This window comes from Hetaerina americana, unplaced genomic scaffold (genome assembly GCF_022747635.1).
Source record: "Hetaerina americana unplaced genomic scaffold, ioHetAmer1.1.p SCAF_1, whole genome shotgun sequence".
NCBI lineage: Eukaryota > Metazoa > Arthropoda > Insecta > Odonata > Calopterygidae > Hetaerina > Hetaerina americana.
In genome coordinates, this window is record NW_027286069.1 from 48,662,975 (window position 1) to 48,679,255 (window position 16,281).

Sequence of the window (16,281 nt, forward strand, 5' to 3'; positions counted from 1 at the left end):
AATTTCATTACAATCATACCCGTCGCTTTAATAAAACACGGGGAGACAGCTTGAAGCTTTAGCATTTCACAACCAGAGGAAAAACAATGCATTGGATGTCGCATGCGGCAGTCAGGCATGATACTGATATACGCATTAAAAGAAACCTAGAGTTTAACCGCATTTAGGAAAAAACAACAAATAACGACATTCGAGCATTTAAATTTCTTATTTACTTATGGAAATGGATACAATGGGTAGGAAGTAAATTGGGGAAAAGGGAGAGAAAGGCTACGATACAGGAACTCGCCGTTGCAGATCAGCAAGCTCTAAAGAACGATTTTACAAGTTGAACGTTGACGAAACACACTCCTACTATCGCAGGCAATTAATTGTAGTAAGGGTACACCGACGACGCCCGTGAGCTCACGTACTCGCCAGCGAAAATGCTCCGGCGGGGGTCATTACTCATATTTTCAACTCACCTGTACAGTCAAGAGAGAGGTGCGAGCGGGTCTTTCACGGCATCGGGGGACAGGTGGTGGAGGATACCTCAGAGCAAACTGTGGCGCGCGCTGATAAGGGCATGGGAATCGGCACTTGCTTTTCCGGCAATTTTAATCAGTTTAACGGTTAGAGTCGACTGAATAACTGGGGGCTGTCCGTCCGTCCTTGGGCAATTTCAAAGCGCCCGGCCCCCGCAAGTTGAGGTTGTAGAAAGTGCACTTAAATTGATTACGATCGGCTCGCTACCTACCTCTACCTACCTACTCAACCCCCCGGAACGACAGAGCAAACACGAAGATGACGCAGGGAACCATCGATCTGAAAGTTTGCCTATGGTCCATCACCCACGAGTCATACGATCCCCAGCGAAGCACTTTTTGGGCTTCCTGCATATTGAGTTTCAACGAACGACAGTTTCCCGGATTTCCTGAAGTTTCACGGACAGAAAACTCCTGTCTTTTATTCACCAAAATTCGGAAAAGGGTGTGATTTTTAGATCAATTTGCGCTATCACATTGCTTCTACATCATTATCGACAATGGGCACCTCTATGCATCTATAAATAAATAATACGGTGGCACAGATGCGGAAAACATATAAGGACAGACCACATAAAAAGGAAACACACACGAGGATTGAAAGTTTCGGTGGCGCGGTCCCCTTCTTCTTACGAAGGAGAGGATTATTATTATTATTAATGGAATCCTACCGGTTAATGTAGGTTGTCGATGGGCACAACCCATTCAATTGTACAATGCATTCACTGACCTATCCTAAACAAAAAAAAACAACCTGCACACGGATATTACAGTAAGTCACTCTTCATTTCCGCATACTTCCGGCCTCCTTTCATTCCGTCCAATATCCTATGTCCTATTTCTACCCCTTCCTCGTTTGCCCAATATTCTCCCCTCTATTACAGTCTTCAACATTCTACTGCCAATCATTATGTTTTGCATCCATATTTCCTGTCTCCTATGGATTTCTCCCAGCAATCCCTTCTTCCCCACCATGCCTAGCACTTCCTTGTTTGTTTTCCTTTCTATCCACTTCACCTTCTCCATCCTTCTCCACACCCACATTTCAAAGCCTCCATTCTACGCATATCATCGTACTTCAATGAACATGTTTCCGTGCCCCACATAGCTACGCTCCATTTCAAAGTTTTAACGAGCCTTTTCTTAATATTGATACCCATCGCCCCTGTGATGTCAACCACACAACGCACTGTTCCGATCCTTTATAACAATGTATGATTACTTTCCAAACTATCCTTCCCTCTGGTGTCCTCGTCCATTTCTCCTTTGGTGGGTGAATAGCTCCCTAACGCCATCTCCTAGCCGAAGAATCAGGGCGGTTGGTTGAAAAAACCTCCCGCAGATATCATTGTAATTTAAGTTTCCTCGAGAACTCAAGTGGTTTAGTGCATCGGCCCGGAAAGTCAAAGATCCGTGATTCTCGAAGTCTCGGTCAAGAAAACGTTTCAGCGTTAGTGATCAGCTCGATTCCACCTTCCCCACCATTCCAAAGTTCGGCTTTTATACGTGTTCCAATCCCTTTTCCTTGTATCTATATCCATGTAAATGCATATGGGTTCACCATTTGGCGGGCTTTCGTGTTGAATATAGTATATGTGTACATACAGGCATATATGATTTGTAGTTCACGGTTTAAGGTAGGTTCTGGTAGGACACACTGATTATCGCCACATTTCTTAGCTAAGTCTAAAAAGACAAAACATTACATTTGAGAGTTCATCGATTCCGAATACCTTTCCCTCCATCCCGCCTAACATGCCTATCCGATATAAGCACACTGATATGGTCAGAAAGGAAAACGAACGATTAAGTATTTGGCGTGGCAGGGGAAAAGAGAGGGTTTTAGGGAGAAATTGGAAGACAGCAGCACAATTAGATGCAGACAGGTTATGGGATATTGAAGACAGTAATAGAGGGAAGAATGCTTGGGGGGCGAGGCAAAAGGAGGCATCCACAATAGGTATCCACCAACTAGGTTTTTTTCCATTGCTACACCAACGGCGCATTTTCTTTACCGCAACTCTTGAAATAATTGATTACATTATATTCCCGATTCTTCAAGCTTCATCGGAAAAACCTCTAAGTCCCAAAGTTCCCATATTCCAAAATACAGATGCTGATTTAGTTACAGACACATCGCACACATATTTCACAGCAAACTCAAACTCGCAAAGCACTGGGGTTTAAAGAAAATTCATTCAACGCAAAGACGATCACCGCAACGTTCCTTTCGCACCCAAGACCATCCAATCTGGTACTGGACCGAGAACTTACGATATAAAAAACAAAGCATTTATACAAGTGTTTTTTATTTACACAAAGTGTTTCATATTTACATTTATACACAGCATTTCTGTTTGGGGTATGAACCTGCGTATGGGGTTTGCGTGCCCTGGCTTCCTACACCGAGGGACCGGTTTTGTGTTATTCACCAAGATTCATTTGAGGAGAGTTAAAAAAAAACAAATGTTACATCTGTGGCCCTGGCTCGGTCGACTTCGAGGGGGGAGCTTCAAGTTCAGTACTCCGCCGATCGGATGGGACGATAGCCTGCGTTCCCCCCTGAGCCTTGCGCTAAAGAGTGGGCTAATGCCGACGCCGCGATTCCATCCACTACCCCTTCCTCACTCCTCCCAACCCGGATTTCCATATTCCCTAACAACCCCACACATCCTAATTGGCGCTCATCACCTCGGCGGACGGGGACTAGGTAGGTGGCACTTCAAATTTTTCGGTCACACCGGGTGAATGATGCTTATAAAGTCTCCTGTTCGCTCAAATGAAAACCACACGCCCTTTGTGCGCGGTGGCGTATTAACGGGGAGGCGAGGTGGGCGGAATAAGAGGTCCAAATACATGTATGTTATAACATATTTCTTAGTCCGTGGCTAATCTGAACCGCATTTGATGAGATTGAAAACGCGACAGCTAAAAACGATTACACAAGATATCATTAGAAAGTAGCAATTTCACACAATAATTTATTATGCCACGACTACTGTTTCAAAAGAGAGAATTATCCTCAGCTCCCTGATTCTCAGCACAACATGACCGTTTTATAATAAATTATTATCTTGTAAAATTGCTGTGTTTCCTAACCCTTAAAATGAAGGGATTCTACTGAGTAAAGCCTGATACAGTCTCCTTTAGACGTGGGTTGTTGAGAATTTTGTCATATGTTTGCAATCCCATGAGAGTACCATACTGGCAGAGCAACTATAAGCGTATTAACTACATTACGATAGGGCTAGGCCAAAATACCAAACGCCCGTGAATACAAAATCTTAAAAATAATCTAGAGCCAAAAGAAATATTTGTAGAATTATCTCCAGCTCGGATTGAGGGAATAAGAAAAGGAGGCAGGCTTAAGAGAGCCGAGAAAAATAAGGACACTTAGCCCAACGTAAGTCCTCATTGGGGCACAAATACAATGTAAGGGTAGAGGAAGACGGAAAGAGCGCTCCCCGTGGTTACTATCGATCAGGGCATTGTTCACGGGCCAGAAGGGGAATCCATACTTTCGGGAATACATGTGAATTATCGGAAAAGCACAATACATAAGGAATACATACTCCGAAAAAATCACGGCGCCGAAGAGAAAGCGCCGGCTTTGGACGTAATGAAAATCAAATATGAAGCCTATTGGACGGGGTTCTCGGATTCATTTGCAGCGCTGAAGTGGATTACTGGCATCATAACGTGGAGCCTAATTTGGATATATGTGAATGGGTTTAATTTATTCCTGGGTGGGGGTACACGTTTCATAAATCAGAATTTGGACGAACGCATGTCACCGTCGCCCATTATCAAAACCGAAAAAGAGAAAAAAAACAACAGCACACTTTTCATTATCACTGAGTCGAAAACTCGGTGAATTTCGTGGCAAAGGTCAGAAACCTCACCACACCACATGCTTTCTTGAGGTTCGAACGTGACTGCACGAGTCAATGCGTCACCTTCGTTCCTATTTAAATGACGACTAATTAAATAAATGAAACGTCCATTCGTGCGTATTTCGTAGATAGATATGGTGTTGATATATAGGTTTTTAGTACTGCTAAGACATTCTTGTTTTTTTTAAATGCATTCTAAAACTTACATTGGACTAGTTGTGAGGCGCCAATATTTGAAACACTGATTTTCGACTATTTTCCCCCGCAAATTAATTAATAAATAATTTTAACAAAGGCGTATAGGTGCTGCTATACTAACACTATTACAACATCATCATGGTGCATTTGGAAATAGTTTTTTGTGATGATGGCATGTATTTCTGCAGAATTGGTCCATCTTTCTACTTCTGGTGGTAGTCCTCCAATGTCATAGGAGTACGCATAAATTATTGGATTTTCTAAGTCGACTTCTATGAAAACTAACGTGGGCAGTATGTGTTTTATCACCATCATTTGATAGAGTGCACTTAGGCAACAACTAGAGCAAATGCTACCAAAATTACATATGCTTGACATTTCGTTGCAAACTTCTTAACGTAAGTTGGAAAGTGAATTCAGTGACATAAACATGGGTGCCGAAAAGCATTCACTTGGCCTTGATAAACAGAATTCGTTAAATCTACGGCGGGGATTGCTTTAATTTGAAAGTGAAAAAAGAAACTTGTGCTTTGAGAAACGTCGATATCGAGGAGCGTCCCACTTAATAATATATTTCCGCACCATATTAGTAAGATGTTAAAGAAAAATGGGTAATATTTTTTTTCTCCTCCGCGACGAACAAGTTCACGATGGCCTTCCCACGATACATTTCTTCCAGCTCTATACTACGCTCTTTCGAAGGGGAAACCACACTTTTAACACGAAAGAAGCCATTGCCGAGAAATAATCCTAGTGGCCACTAATTGACCGCGAAGTAATCCTACTAACACTGAGAAGCCTGATTAAATGCTCATTCGCCATTCAACTCGCAACGAAATCTTTCTGCACGACGCCTAGCAACACGTTCATCGATTGGCCAGGGAGAAAATGCAAGAATGTTAATATCATTTACTTAGCGAAGGGAAATGACCGTAGAATAAGTTAGAGTGTCGCTTATCGCAAACGCTCAAGATAAAAAAGGAGTGGTAAAACGAGCTGCGAAGACAGAAAGCGTGGAAGAATTAGCTGTAATTACTCAAGTTTTAGTTAAAAATACATTTATTACATATAGGATTCAGTTACCGGCAGAATATTTGACACTCACTCTTTACTTTTATCTAGTCAACCGACTTACAGTAACAATAATATTAATTCCAATGAAATAACGGCGTCGATAGAAATGTTTTCAAAATAAAAGCGTCCCTCTCAAAGCAAGGTTCTGCGTGAAATCGACGGCCACGCACATTTTGAGTAAGGACTATCAAAATGGAGTCGAACAAGATGCGCGGCACCAAGAGAACGACAGGTGGTCGCAAATCATCGGAATGTATCCCAATTGGTCCAAGGACAGGGGGCGACGGAGGAAATGGGGCCGGGACGGTCAGATGGACCGGGGCCAGCCGCATGCGGCGGCTGCTGAGAGGGTACAAAAGAAATGCGGAAAAGAATTAATAAAAAAAACTGTTCCCTAATTCGTCAGGCCGGCAAACCTCGTTTTTCACACCTCTATACATTGATCAATGTTTCTCGTAGGAAAGGGAATCCCGAACGTAGTATCGCGGCGCCAGTATTACGGGTCCATGCCGTCGTTTATATTTAGTCATGAGAATAGCCTTAATATAAATTTGGTAAAGGCATTATTTGTAGTAATTAATTTGTCATAGTAAATTGAATTGATTTTTGACTTCATTTAACCAACATACAATATACTACAATAAGCCGAATAAAGAGCAATACCCAACGATTAATACACACATTGTATTATGATGTTTACTTATATTTAAAATTCCACATTGCAAAATATTCTAAAAAATTCTTTCTAAAAAGGAAGATAAAAATCCAATTTTGAGAAGAGTACAACCCACATGAACTGACTAGTATATTCCTCACTCACTCTAACTCGCGAAATTTTGGTACTAAGTCAATAAAGCGCCAAAATCAAGCTTTAAAACACCAAAAGGAATAACACGATTGCAAATATATTGAGAAAACAAACGACATAAAAAATTAAAATATTTACCAAAAACATAGCTACACACGCAGGAATTCCAAATGAGTCCACGCAATGGTAAGAAGTCATAACAGTACATCTCGTAATTACACATTTCCACAAATTATCTACTTCGCTAATTCGTAATTCGAGTAGAGTACTCGGAAGTACGGAAAGAATTTGCAAAGGAAAATATTTGCCTAGGATCAAAACACAAAATTCATATACCGCTACACGTAACGATAAAGAGTCCGTGCCTGTGGTTTCGTAGTCACCACCTCCGCTAATATATAACGCCAGCCCAATAACCTATCCCAGGGGTACATTTACTTTCCACGCCTACTTCGATTAAAATCTTTCTCACCTTGCCCCACGGCCACATGGGGGTGTTAGAAAAGCAAATGATCCACAGTAAGAAGAGAAGAATTACGAAAACAGTAATCGTTCTGTAAGTGACACGTTATCATTGAGAAAAAAGAGATGAAAATAACAGACGTAAGAGGAGTTAAGCTGTGGTAGTAGTTAAACGGGGAGGCGACCGACAGCTCCGGTAATTTGCGTCATTAGGAAAAGGTGGGTGAGTTGGCAGGTGTAGGATTTTCAGGGAATGGAAGAAGGTTAGAGAGAAACTCGGTGCCGTATCCATGATGAAATTTCGTTTACTACAATTTCTCTTCATATGCTATTCATGAGCTTCTTCCTCGTACGGTCTCAAACCCCCACCCCATTGACTTGTGAAGCACTCCTCGGAACAATGATAACCACCCCGAAGGCTCTTCGGAAATCAGTGACAATCTCACGACCCTGCACTACACTTGGAGACTCCTTGAACACAACTGATTGGTGGCAATCAGCAGTGCTTACAGATTCCCCAAGAGGAAGAGGATGCGTCCAGTGTTGACGGCGAAGGACGTCTGCTAACTATTTGACGATAGGATTTAAAAAGTAAACGGAAATGTGATATGCGAAACCTTCGCCTGACTCCTCGTAAACATTAATCCTGCAGTTGAAAAGGCAGGTGCTCAATATCTCATCATTGTGAGTTTTCCGTCCTTCCGTCCATTTTTCAGCATTGTACCGGTCTGAGTTGCTTTGGAGGGGACTGGGAAAACAAAACCCACAACGCAATGCCTTGGTCTCTTTAACCTAGCAGCACTTCAACACTTCTAATGAGCCTCGCCTAACGCCAAACTGAACAGACTATCGGCTTGCATTACAATAAAACGTCCAGCTCCACATACTTTCTATATTCCTTCACTATTATGGTGTGACATTTCATCAGGAAAAAAACAACAATCGATTCATTTTTCGGAACCGCTTAAGTGCAACCGGAATCGGACCGTGGGAGAGCAAATGAAAGAGGTGGAAGCGGTAATACTGCAGGCTCGCCGTCGTCCAAAATTAGATTAAATTACTGGCGACGTGCACCAAACAAAATCACAGAGCAAAGCGCATTACGTCTCCCTGGTCACGTTACTAATCTAACAAGCTGGGAAACCCCGTGACTCACACACAACCAGTATCCATCACGAGACCAACCCTCCTGAAATTTTACTGGGGGATTACAGCAATTCTACCGCGATGCCGGGGCTAGATGGAGGCGAAATGTCGAGGCGATATTGGTCTCCTCAACGGGGGGGGGGGGGGGGGGAGACGAGGGAGAGAACTAATTCCATATGTATTATCCGATCAGGGTTGTATCGAAGTGATCCGGACCCTGGGATCGATCGCCTCTCAAGACACTTCACTTTTATTAACGAGGAAATTGGAGGTTTCAGATATTCGTTTCCTTGGGGTCTACTTCCCAACACCGCGCTGCGAGCCGTTTTCGCTTGAAAATGATGATTCAATCGAATCATAGGTCAGCAAAATAATACGCTGTTAAAATTTGTCCAAATGAAAACTGATTAAATAAATACGTAACGATAGCTACGTAACAGCTATCTCTTGAACCTTTCCGTTGTCTTAAATTACTTGTTCCATTATATATTAATAATATTGGAGGAATGCTATGGTGAATATCGTACAATGAGAAGCAATTTAAAGGACTTTAAGCGCATGGTGTTTACCCTTCTCTAACATTTTCTCACTGGCCATACAATACCCCGAAGCCCAATGATTAATGGAAGTACAAAACAAGAACATACAGTACGAACAACAACAATGCGTGATAATCAATCATTTCCCAAAACAATGAAAGGGGCAAAAACTGACGTGGATGTGCTTCGAAAGTGGGAGATGCCACCGTTTGCTGCACTACCTAGAGAAATTTAGTAACATTTAAAACGCTAAAAGATATATGCCATCCTACATACTATCACAGTAAGGAAACTGAGAACGTCTTGGGTCGAGTATCCGACTGCAGGGTCTCGAGTTCACAACCCGGTGATAACTCGGTACCGTTTGGCTAATTCTAAGCTGGATTATCTTCTGGATGAGGATTTTCTGGTACAGGGAAACCGCAGGAGGCACATATAAAGCAACTGCCCCCCTGCCTTGACTGTGAGATTTTCACATGCCACAGGACTAGCTTCTTCTATCAAAGCAACATTGGGGATGAGGACCGCGATGGTGATATCATTGAATACGACTATATACGTAAATAGGCCTGCTATCGCTGTATCCTGTTCAGACACGATTTGGAACAGCAAATCGCTTTTACTGACTTGAGCCAACTCATCAAGATACACGAGACCACAAGTGTACTCCTACTGCTCGTGTATCGATAATATAAATATTCCCTACCAAGAGATAGAGACGATGAACTGAACCTACCGGGTGCTGACGGCGATGATGCATTAGATTACCTCCAAGTAAGAGGCGGAAATGATGCGTGCATACTTTTCAATTAGATTATTTCGTATACATAACGACCTAAGAATTGATCGTAGCATTGGGTACACGGGCAGAGCCAATGCACCTGCGTTTCCCACTTTTGAACTTCGGTATTCACGTCGCAGATGACCACCGACGACTTTGGATTTCTAGGCTACCATAATCAAAATTTGCCGCATCACAACGTCGGGCGGCGAGCGGGGACTAGTGTACGGCCACAAAATTTATCTCGAACGTCGCAAAATCAATGAAATTCAAACAACTTTCAAACGGCCAAAGCCCAGAAAAAAAACGATCGCGAAAGCTTTGGCTAAATTACAGAAAGTGCAAAGCGGGAGGAATGTGTGACGAGTTTCCCAACGATGAGAGCACGAAGGCGTGCCCCTTCAATCATCACAATTCCCTCCCCCACTCATCTCCCCCACGCGTGCTACATGGGCGGGAGTGGAGGGGGTAGAAAAAAATTCGCACGCACGGGAAATCCTATTACGTCGAACCGAGTCAGCATTTACGGTTGATATTTTCGACATATACAACTTGTTGATAAAAAATATTCTTTCCGACTGAAGGGAGATCATTTTCTCTCAAACTGATGCAGAGTTGGGGAGGTTAGGGTGCGCCTTTGGAATGGGGCTAACGGAGAGAGGGGTGTGGTGTGGGAGGGGAAGAGAACGGGAGAACGAGAAGCAGAGAGATGCATGGGGAGAGAGAGACGTAGAGAGAAGGGAAGGAGATGGAGAGAAAAAAGGGGTTAGGGTAGGAGAGAGAGTGCGGGGGCGGCGAGGGCGAAAAGGGGCGGGATGTGGAGGGAGGGCGCGAATCGGGGGTGGACCGAGAGAGAGTCGGGAAGGTCACGTGCCTACCTCCCCTTCGGCCCGCCCCCCATAGCCCCGCGCAGCCCTCTCTATCGATCCCTTCGAAGCGCAGTCCGTCGTGGCACCGCGTGCCGCCCCCACCACGGGGCCGCGTTCGACCCGCTGAACGGGACGTCTTCCTTTAAATGGGGGGGAGGAGGGAACGACGAGAGATGGAGGGTGGGTGGGGGGGAAGGACCCACTCTTGACGGTGTATGCGCGCGGGGGAAAAGGGGGGGGGGTCGGGGGAAGGCATGGGGGAACAGAGGGGAGAAAATTGAAAACGATGGGGGACCCCATCGCGGTGTGAGGGGGTTGCAAGGCGGAGGAACGGGCTGAGGACGACGGAAGAGCGAGGCTGCTGTAGTGGAAGTTGCGCCGTTGGAAGGGGGCGAGGAGGGGGAGAGGAAGAGCCGGGGGTTGCTCCGAACAGTGGGGGCTGAGGGATGCAAGCTCTTCCCCCACTTCCTCCACCCTCCCCGGCCGCCTCCCGCACTCGAAAAGTATATCTCCAGAGGACGAAGGAGAGGAGGACCGGGGGAAAAAGTGGGGGGGGGGGGGTGATGGGCGGTGGGGGGGAGAGAATAAAACCGGGGATGATCCTTCTTCCTTTTGCACTCCTGCTCTCACCATCCTGCAACGCGCGAGAGAGGGAGACTAGCTGGAGTCCTAAACTATTGCCCACTAAACCCTCCTCGCCCGCCCTCCTCCCCACAACCACCCAGTCCCTAAAACGCGCTCCCTCCCACTGCGATTGAATTAAAATGGCGCAAGTCTCGGGGGAGGCAGAGAGAGTTGACGATGGGGGAGAGACACTTGGGAAAGTGCGTCTATGGCAGAGGAGAAGGAAGGTTTATTGGCCCGCGCTCGCGTGTATGTGTGTGGGTGGGAGTGATGGTGTAAGGTGAAATGGGGTTGCGGGGGTTGGTGGGTGTACATGCGAGGGAAAATGGGGAGGGGGATGTGGGTGAATGGGGGTTGAGGGGGGGGGGGTGAGACCGAAAGTAAGTTGGGGATGGGGAAAAAGCGCCCACTTGTGGATGATGCCAGGGTAGGAGCAACCCTGCTTCCCTGTACCCCATGAGGTGGTACCAAATGAATAAAATGATTAAATTTTCTTACCACCCCCTCCAATCCCCGGATTAGAAATGGGGAGGGATGAAGGGCTAATGCCTCCAGCACCTCCCTTCTCGCCGAGGGGATGAATAAGGTACCTGATACACAATACTAACAAATGTACCCGAGCTCAAGGGGGGGTGGGTGGGATGGTATCAGAGCTCCACCATATAGGATTGGAGCCAGAGAGGGATAATGCAATTGACAGGTGTGAGAGGAATATTGGCTGGGAGTACCAGATGATGTGATTCATTCAAAAATATCTCCTCCACAGAAAAAACTCATTTGACCAAATTTCACCCATGTGAATTAATTTCTTTATCTACGGCGTCCATATTTCTATATTAATCACTAGTTAAATTACAAACAATTACGATCGTTGTAACTTAAAAATAGCCTCATATAATTATGTGAAAAAAACCAGAAGGAAACCTCAGGACTTTGTAGAGCTTATAAATACTTGCAACAGAAAATTAAAAACATAAATAAGGAGATCAAAAGTCACTACACTCTTAATGATGCTTTTAAATAAAAAAACTATTCCAGGGCAAGGAGTTTAATTTTACTATGAAGAGCCAAAAATTTACAGGGAGGATGAAGGATAAAATGTTAATAAATATTTAATGGGATACTCTTTGATATTGCATCCCACTTTCAAATTTAATAGCAGCCCTCCGACATGACCTCTCATACCTATATCTTGTACAGGTTGAATAGAATTAATAATATAGAGAATGCATAACAAAGGGAAAAGAAATAAACTCTACTTGCTCATTTTTATACTTTAAAGTCAATGCTATATGATTTTAATGTATTACACGTCAATTATTCTTATCTTCAAATCATTACAATGACATTTTTAGAGCCATCAGCCAAAGCAAGAGGCATTTAGTTTGCCAGTTCAATATCTTCTAAGTTTATCATTAATTTCAGGAGTGTTTCAAAAATTTATCTTAGATGCCTAGTTAAAAAAATAACTTTTGTACCACCATTAATTAAATGTGTAACATTTAACCTTTTAATTCAATACAAATCCAGAATATATAATAATAATTAAGTTATCAACAAGGGCTTTTCATAACATAAAATATACTTTCAGGGAATCTGACTACCTACCCAGTGGAATTAATATGCAGCATGACTTACTTGATATTTTGAAGAAAAATTTATTGAAAATAGGACTGCTTAATTATTTTTCAATCCGAAAACTAAACATTCTTAGAAGCATCCATTTGGAAAATTAAATATTCAGGAAAAAAAAGAAGCAAAATTTCAAGAATTTAGAAAAACTAGGAATGTAGAAAACAACAAGACATTCGAAGACTCACTATTTTACAGTTTAACTTCAATTAGTAAAAAAAATATTCCCCCAATTCTCTATTCCCAAGGGCAGAAGAAAGCTCAGAACCAAAAGCTTTTTACAGAAATTCAAGAACACAACCCAACTTCCTTTTTTACCGCTGAAATGAAGTTAAAACCAGTGCCCAGGAATGAAAACTCTTCTTGGATGCAACAATACAAAAAATGCAACACCTAAACAATATTATTCACAAATAATGTACTTACATTTTCTTCAACTGTTTTCTTGATCTTAGCTCCAGCTTCACTAACTGTCTTTCCAGCTTTGTTAACAGCTGAGAAAAGGAAGTTTCCAATTGACTTAGCTCCTTGGATTGCCTTGGTTGAAACTGTAAAAGAAATAAATGATTGTTATGATAACAAATTAGTGCAATGCCATTAACCATACTTACTCCGCAAGAAGTTGATTTGATTAAGGTCATGCCTCCTTTCCAGTACTTATATAAATTTAGATTTAAATGAAAAAAAGAGGGCTAATTAAATGACCCTATCAAAAAGAGTTTGAATGATAATTAACATTACTATCTACATGTAATAATAACCATAAATAAAATATACAAGGATAAAACCCTGCATACCAATTGGATATAAACCATAAAAGTAATACTACTAGAAATCTAGAGAAAAAGTGATGTGAGCAGGTGCTGTACTATGCTGTGTCAAAGTCAAACACTGAAAACTCCACAAGCACTTATGCACTCTGAGAGAAGGTTAATAAATCAGACCTCGGATATATTTTAATTCCCAGCGGAAGTCAAAATATTTTCTACTAATTAATCAAGAATAGTCCAGAAACAATTTTCCACCTAATGAGTCAATGCCATTAAACCAATTTCAAATGTAATTAACAAAGCCAGACGGCAACACATTGGACAAGTAATTGACTAAAAATGACCATGCCGTAAATCTAATCAAAAGAAACATGAAATCCAATTTCGGTGCAGATAGACAAAACTTATTTTTTGTTTTCATTATTATTGGAGGATGATCATTAGCTTTCATCGCTTGACATCTCTGTGCAACGTGGTACACTCACACACACACACATACTACTTAATGCTAACCTGCTGGAGAGTGGCTTAACAGTTATCCAATGCATATAGTGAAATTTTAGTGCCGTGAAACCAAGGTAGCAGTAGGATGGAGGCAATGGCAACATCTGAGGTCTCCAAACGTAAAGTAACAATTTTCCAAGAGAAAAAAAAGATTACTAAATGTTTAAACTTCAAAACAAATATCAAATCAAATTCCAAATATGAAAATTCTGGAGAAAAATATTTCATGAGTGACTTAGACACCACAATATACTGCAAGAAATAAAAACCATATTCAGACAAAATATGTTTGAAAACATAATTCAAATTAGTAAATAATTCTAAGGAAATTCACCTTCAGAGTGGAATCAACTTACATCATCCTGTTACTGTTTAAGTCTGAGCTCTCAACATCCTTTAAAATCACATAAAATTTATAAAAAAAATGGCCACATGAAAATAGAAAAATAAGCTTTTATTCAAGCTTCTTCTCTGTTCATTCTCAATCTGCTAATTTGTTAAGGGACGCTAAAATAAGTGCCTGGCAGCACTCGCTAGGTAAAAAAAATAGGTTTAGCATACAAAGTGTAATAAGCATGACTTATTTAAGAACTACCAAAAAAAATCATTTATCTGCAAATGAATCACTAAATTATCATTTTTTTCTTCAAACAGGCCTTCAATGAAATTCATAGTGTGATACATTATAGTATTCATGGAAGACATACAAAGCAAATGGAGAAATTCAACACACGAAACAATTAAGGTGTACTTTCAGAATGAAATTATATAACATAATGCTCAAGGGCCCATCTACATTAATTCAATTTACATTCTTAAGACAATGGTTCCACAAACGCCTTACTACCAAAAAAGAAATTAAATTCAACTCGGGTCGTTAAAAACAATCTGGCCATTAACTTTGAAGACCTGATTAAAAGATGGGATTAAAATGCAAACAGCAAGAAAATCTTAGAAAATTTCATGCTTGATCTGATAGCAAACACACAACATAACAAGTGGTGAAATTTATCATTCCAAGAATGAGGTATGCACTATTTAACATGAAGGAAGAAAAGAACAATTTTTAAAAGTAAATCATGCCATACCACATACTTAAAAAGGAGCCATTTTTTCAATCCATCTCTATGCAATGAAATCTAAGGCTAAGTTGTATCGCTAGTCAGCACAGTGCACTTTAACAATGAGTTGCAAGGATGATCATGGAGTTGTCTCAAAATGTATTTTCGATGACTGACCCAAAACAATCACACTAAGCAAATTACAAAACAAAATATGTGGATGACTTTAATTTTACCACTGCTAGTTGTCCCTAGGATAACAACGAAACAGTGTAATGCAAGCACGCAAAGAGATGCCCACAATCTTCTTGATTTGGCAGGGATAATTTCTCAAAATAAATACCATGATCCTTTAGAGGAAGGGGACCAGAGATTCCAACGAAGAACTCCATTTCAAGAAAAAATAAAAAACATAAGAAGGCCCAGGTATACTTTTTAATTCCCAACTTGCAAGTAATGCAAAACAAACCATCTAATAAATGGAAAATCTATTACTCACCTGCTGCAGCACCAAAGGTAGACGTTCCATCCTTTTCCTCACCTGGGGTTCGAGAACCTTCTGAACCAGCTGCATCGCTATCAGCTCCACCAGTAGCACTGTGGAGAGATTTACCAGCCTATTGAAAGATATACTGACTTAACGGTGAAAAATAATCGTTACACATTTAAAAATCTGTCCGATGTTTGAAATTACAAAAAAGCAACCCCTAATATAAATTTTGCTCATTTCCCCAATGATACCATCTATCTATTTCAAATCATGAGTGCCTATTGGAGGGAATTCTTGGAGTTATTATTCCTCTAGATTATATGACTGTTGGAGATGGTTTTATAAATTTAATTACATCCACTTTAAGGAAAAATCTGATGATATATAAGCTAGTACAAGGGTAAAGATCATCCAGTTATAGGAGTGTATGGCAAACCGAACGGTTTCAGGGATAATTATGTGAAATTGATCCATCATAGGAGTGTTTGGGTCAAAGATAGCCCAGACACAAATTCTTTAAATTATTTTCAATCAATGGCTGCCTTTCACATTAATATACTGAACAAGTAACCATATAAAATGCATAAGATAAATGATTTCTTCAGAGCTTTAAGCATTTGAATGTATTTAGCCCTGCCATGCTTCCTCAGCCACAATTTACTATAGGTAGAGAGTTCCACCATTTGCTAAACACTATGGAAATTACTCTATTTAGGGACTACAGCGAGGTTTCTTTATATTCACAGGTAAATGAAACATAAATTGACTGCTTAATTCCACCAAATTTGCCAAAGGCATTCAGTTTCTTTGAATGGTTCCAATGCTCTAGAAATTCATATTTCCAAAGAATACTTAACATTATATTGAATGCCATTTTACATTAGTAATCTTAGAAAAAAATAAATA

General features: G+C 41.3%; 1 protein-coding gene across 4 annotated transcripts in view; it reads right to left on the reverse strand.

Moving 5' to 3' along the window:
- Sap47 (Synapse-associated protein 47kD) overlaps positions 1-16,281 on the reverse strand; it is a 52,773-nt gene that overhangs the window by 34,278 nt on the left and 2,214 nt on the right. For 3 of the 4 annotated variants that reach the window (XM_071589556.1, XM_071589539.1, XM_071589563.1), the window contains exons 3-4: positions 15,385-15,482; positions 12,977-13,098 (exon numbers count right to left, since the gene is read on the reverse strand). In XM_071589556.1, coding sequence (XP_071445657.1) covers positions 12,977-13,098; positions 15,385-15,482 — 220 coding nt within the window. The remainder of the gene's footprint in view (positions 1-12,976; positions 13,099-15,384; positions 15,483-16,281) is intronic. The other variant, XM_071589548.1, reaches the window with a different exon arrangement.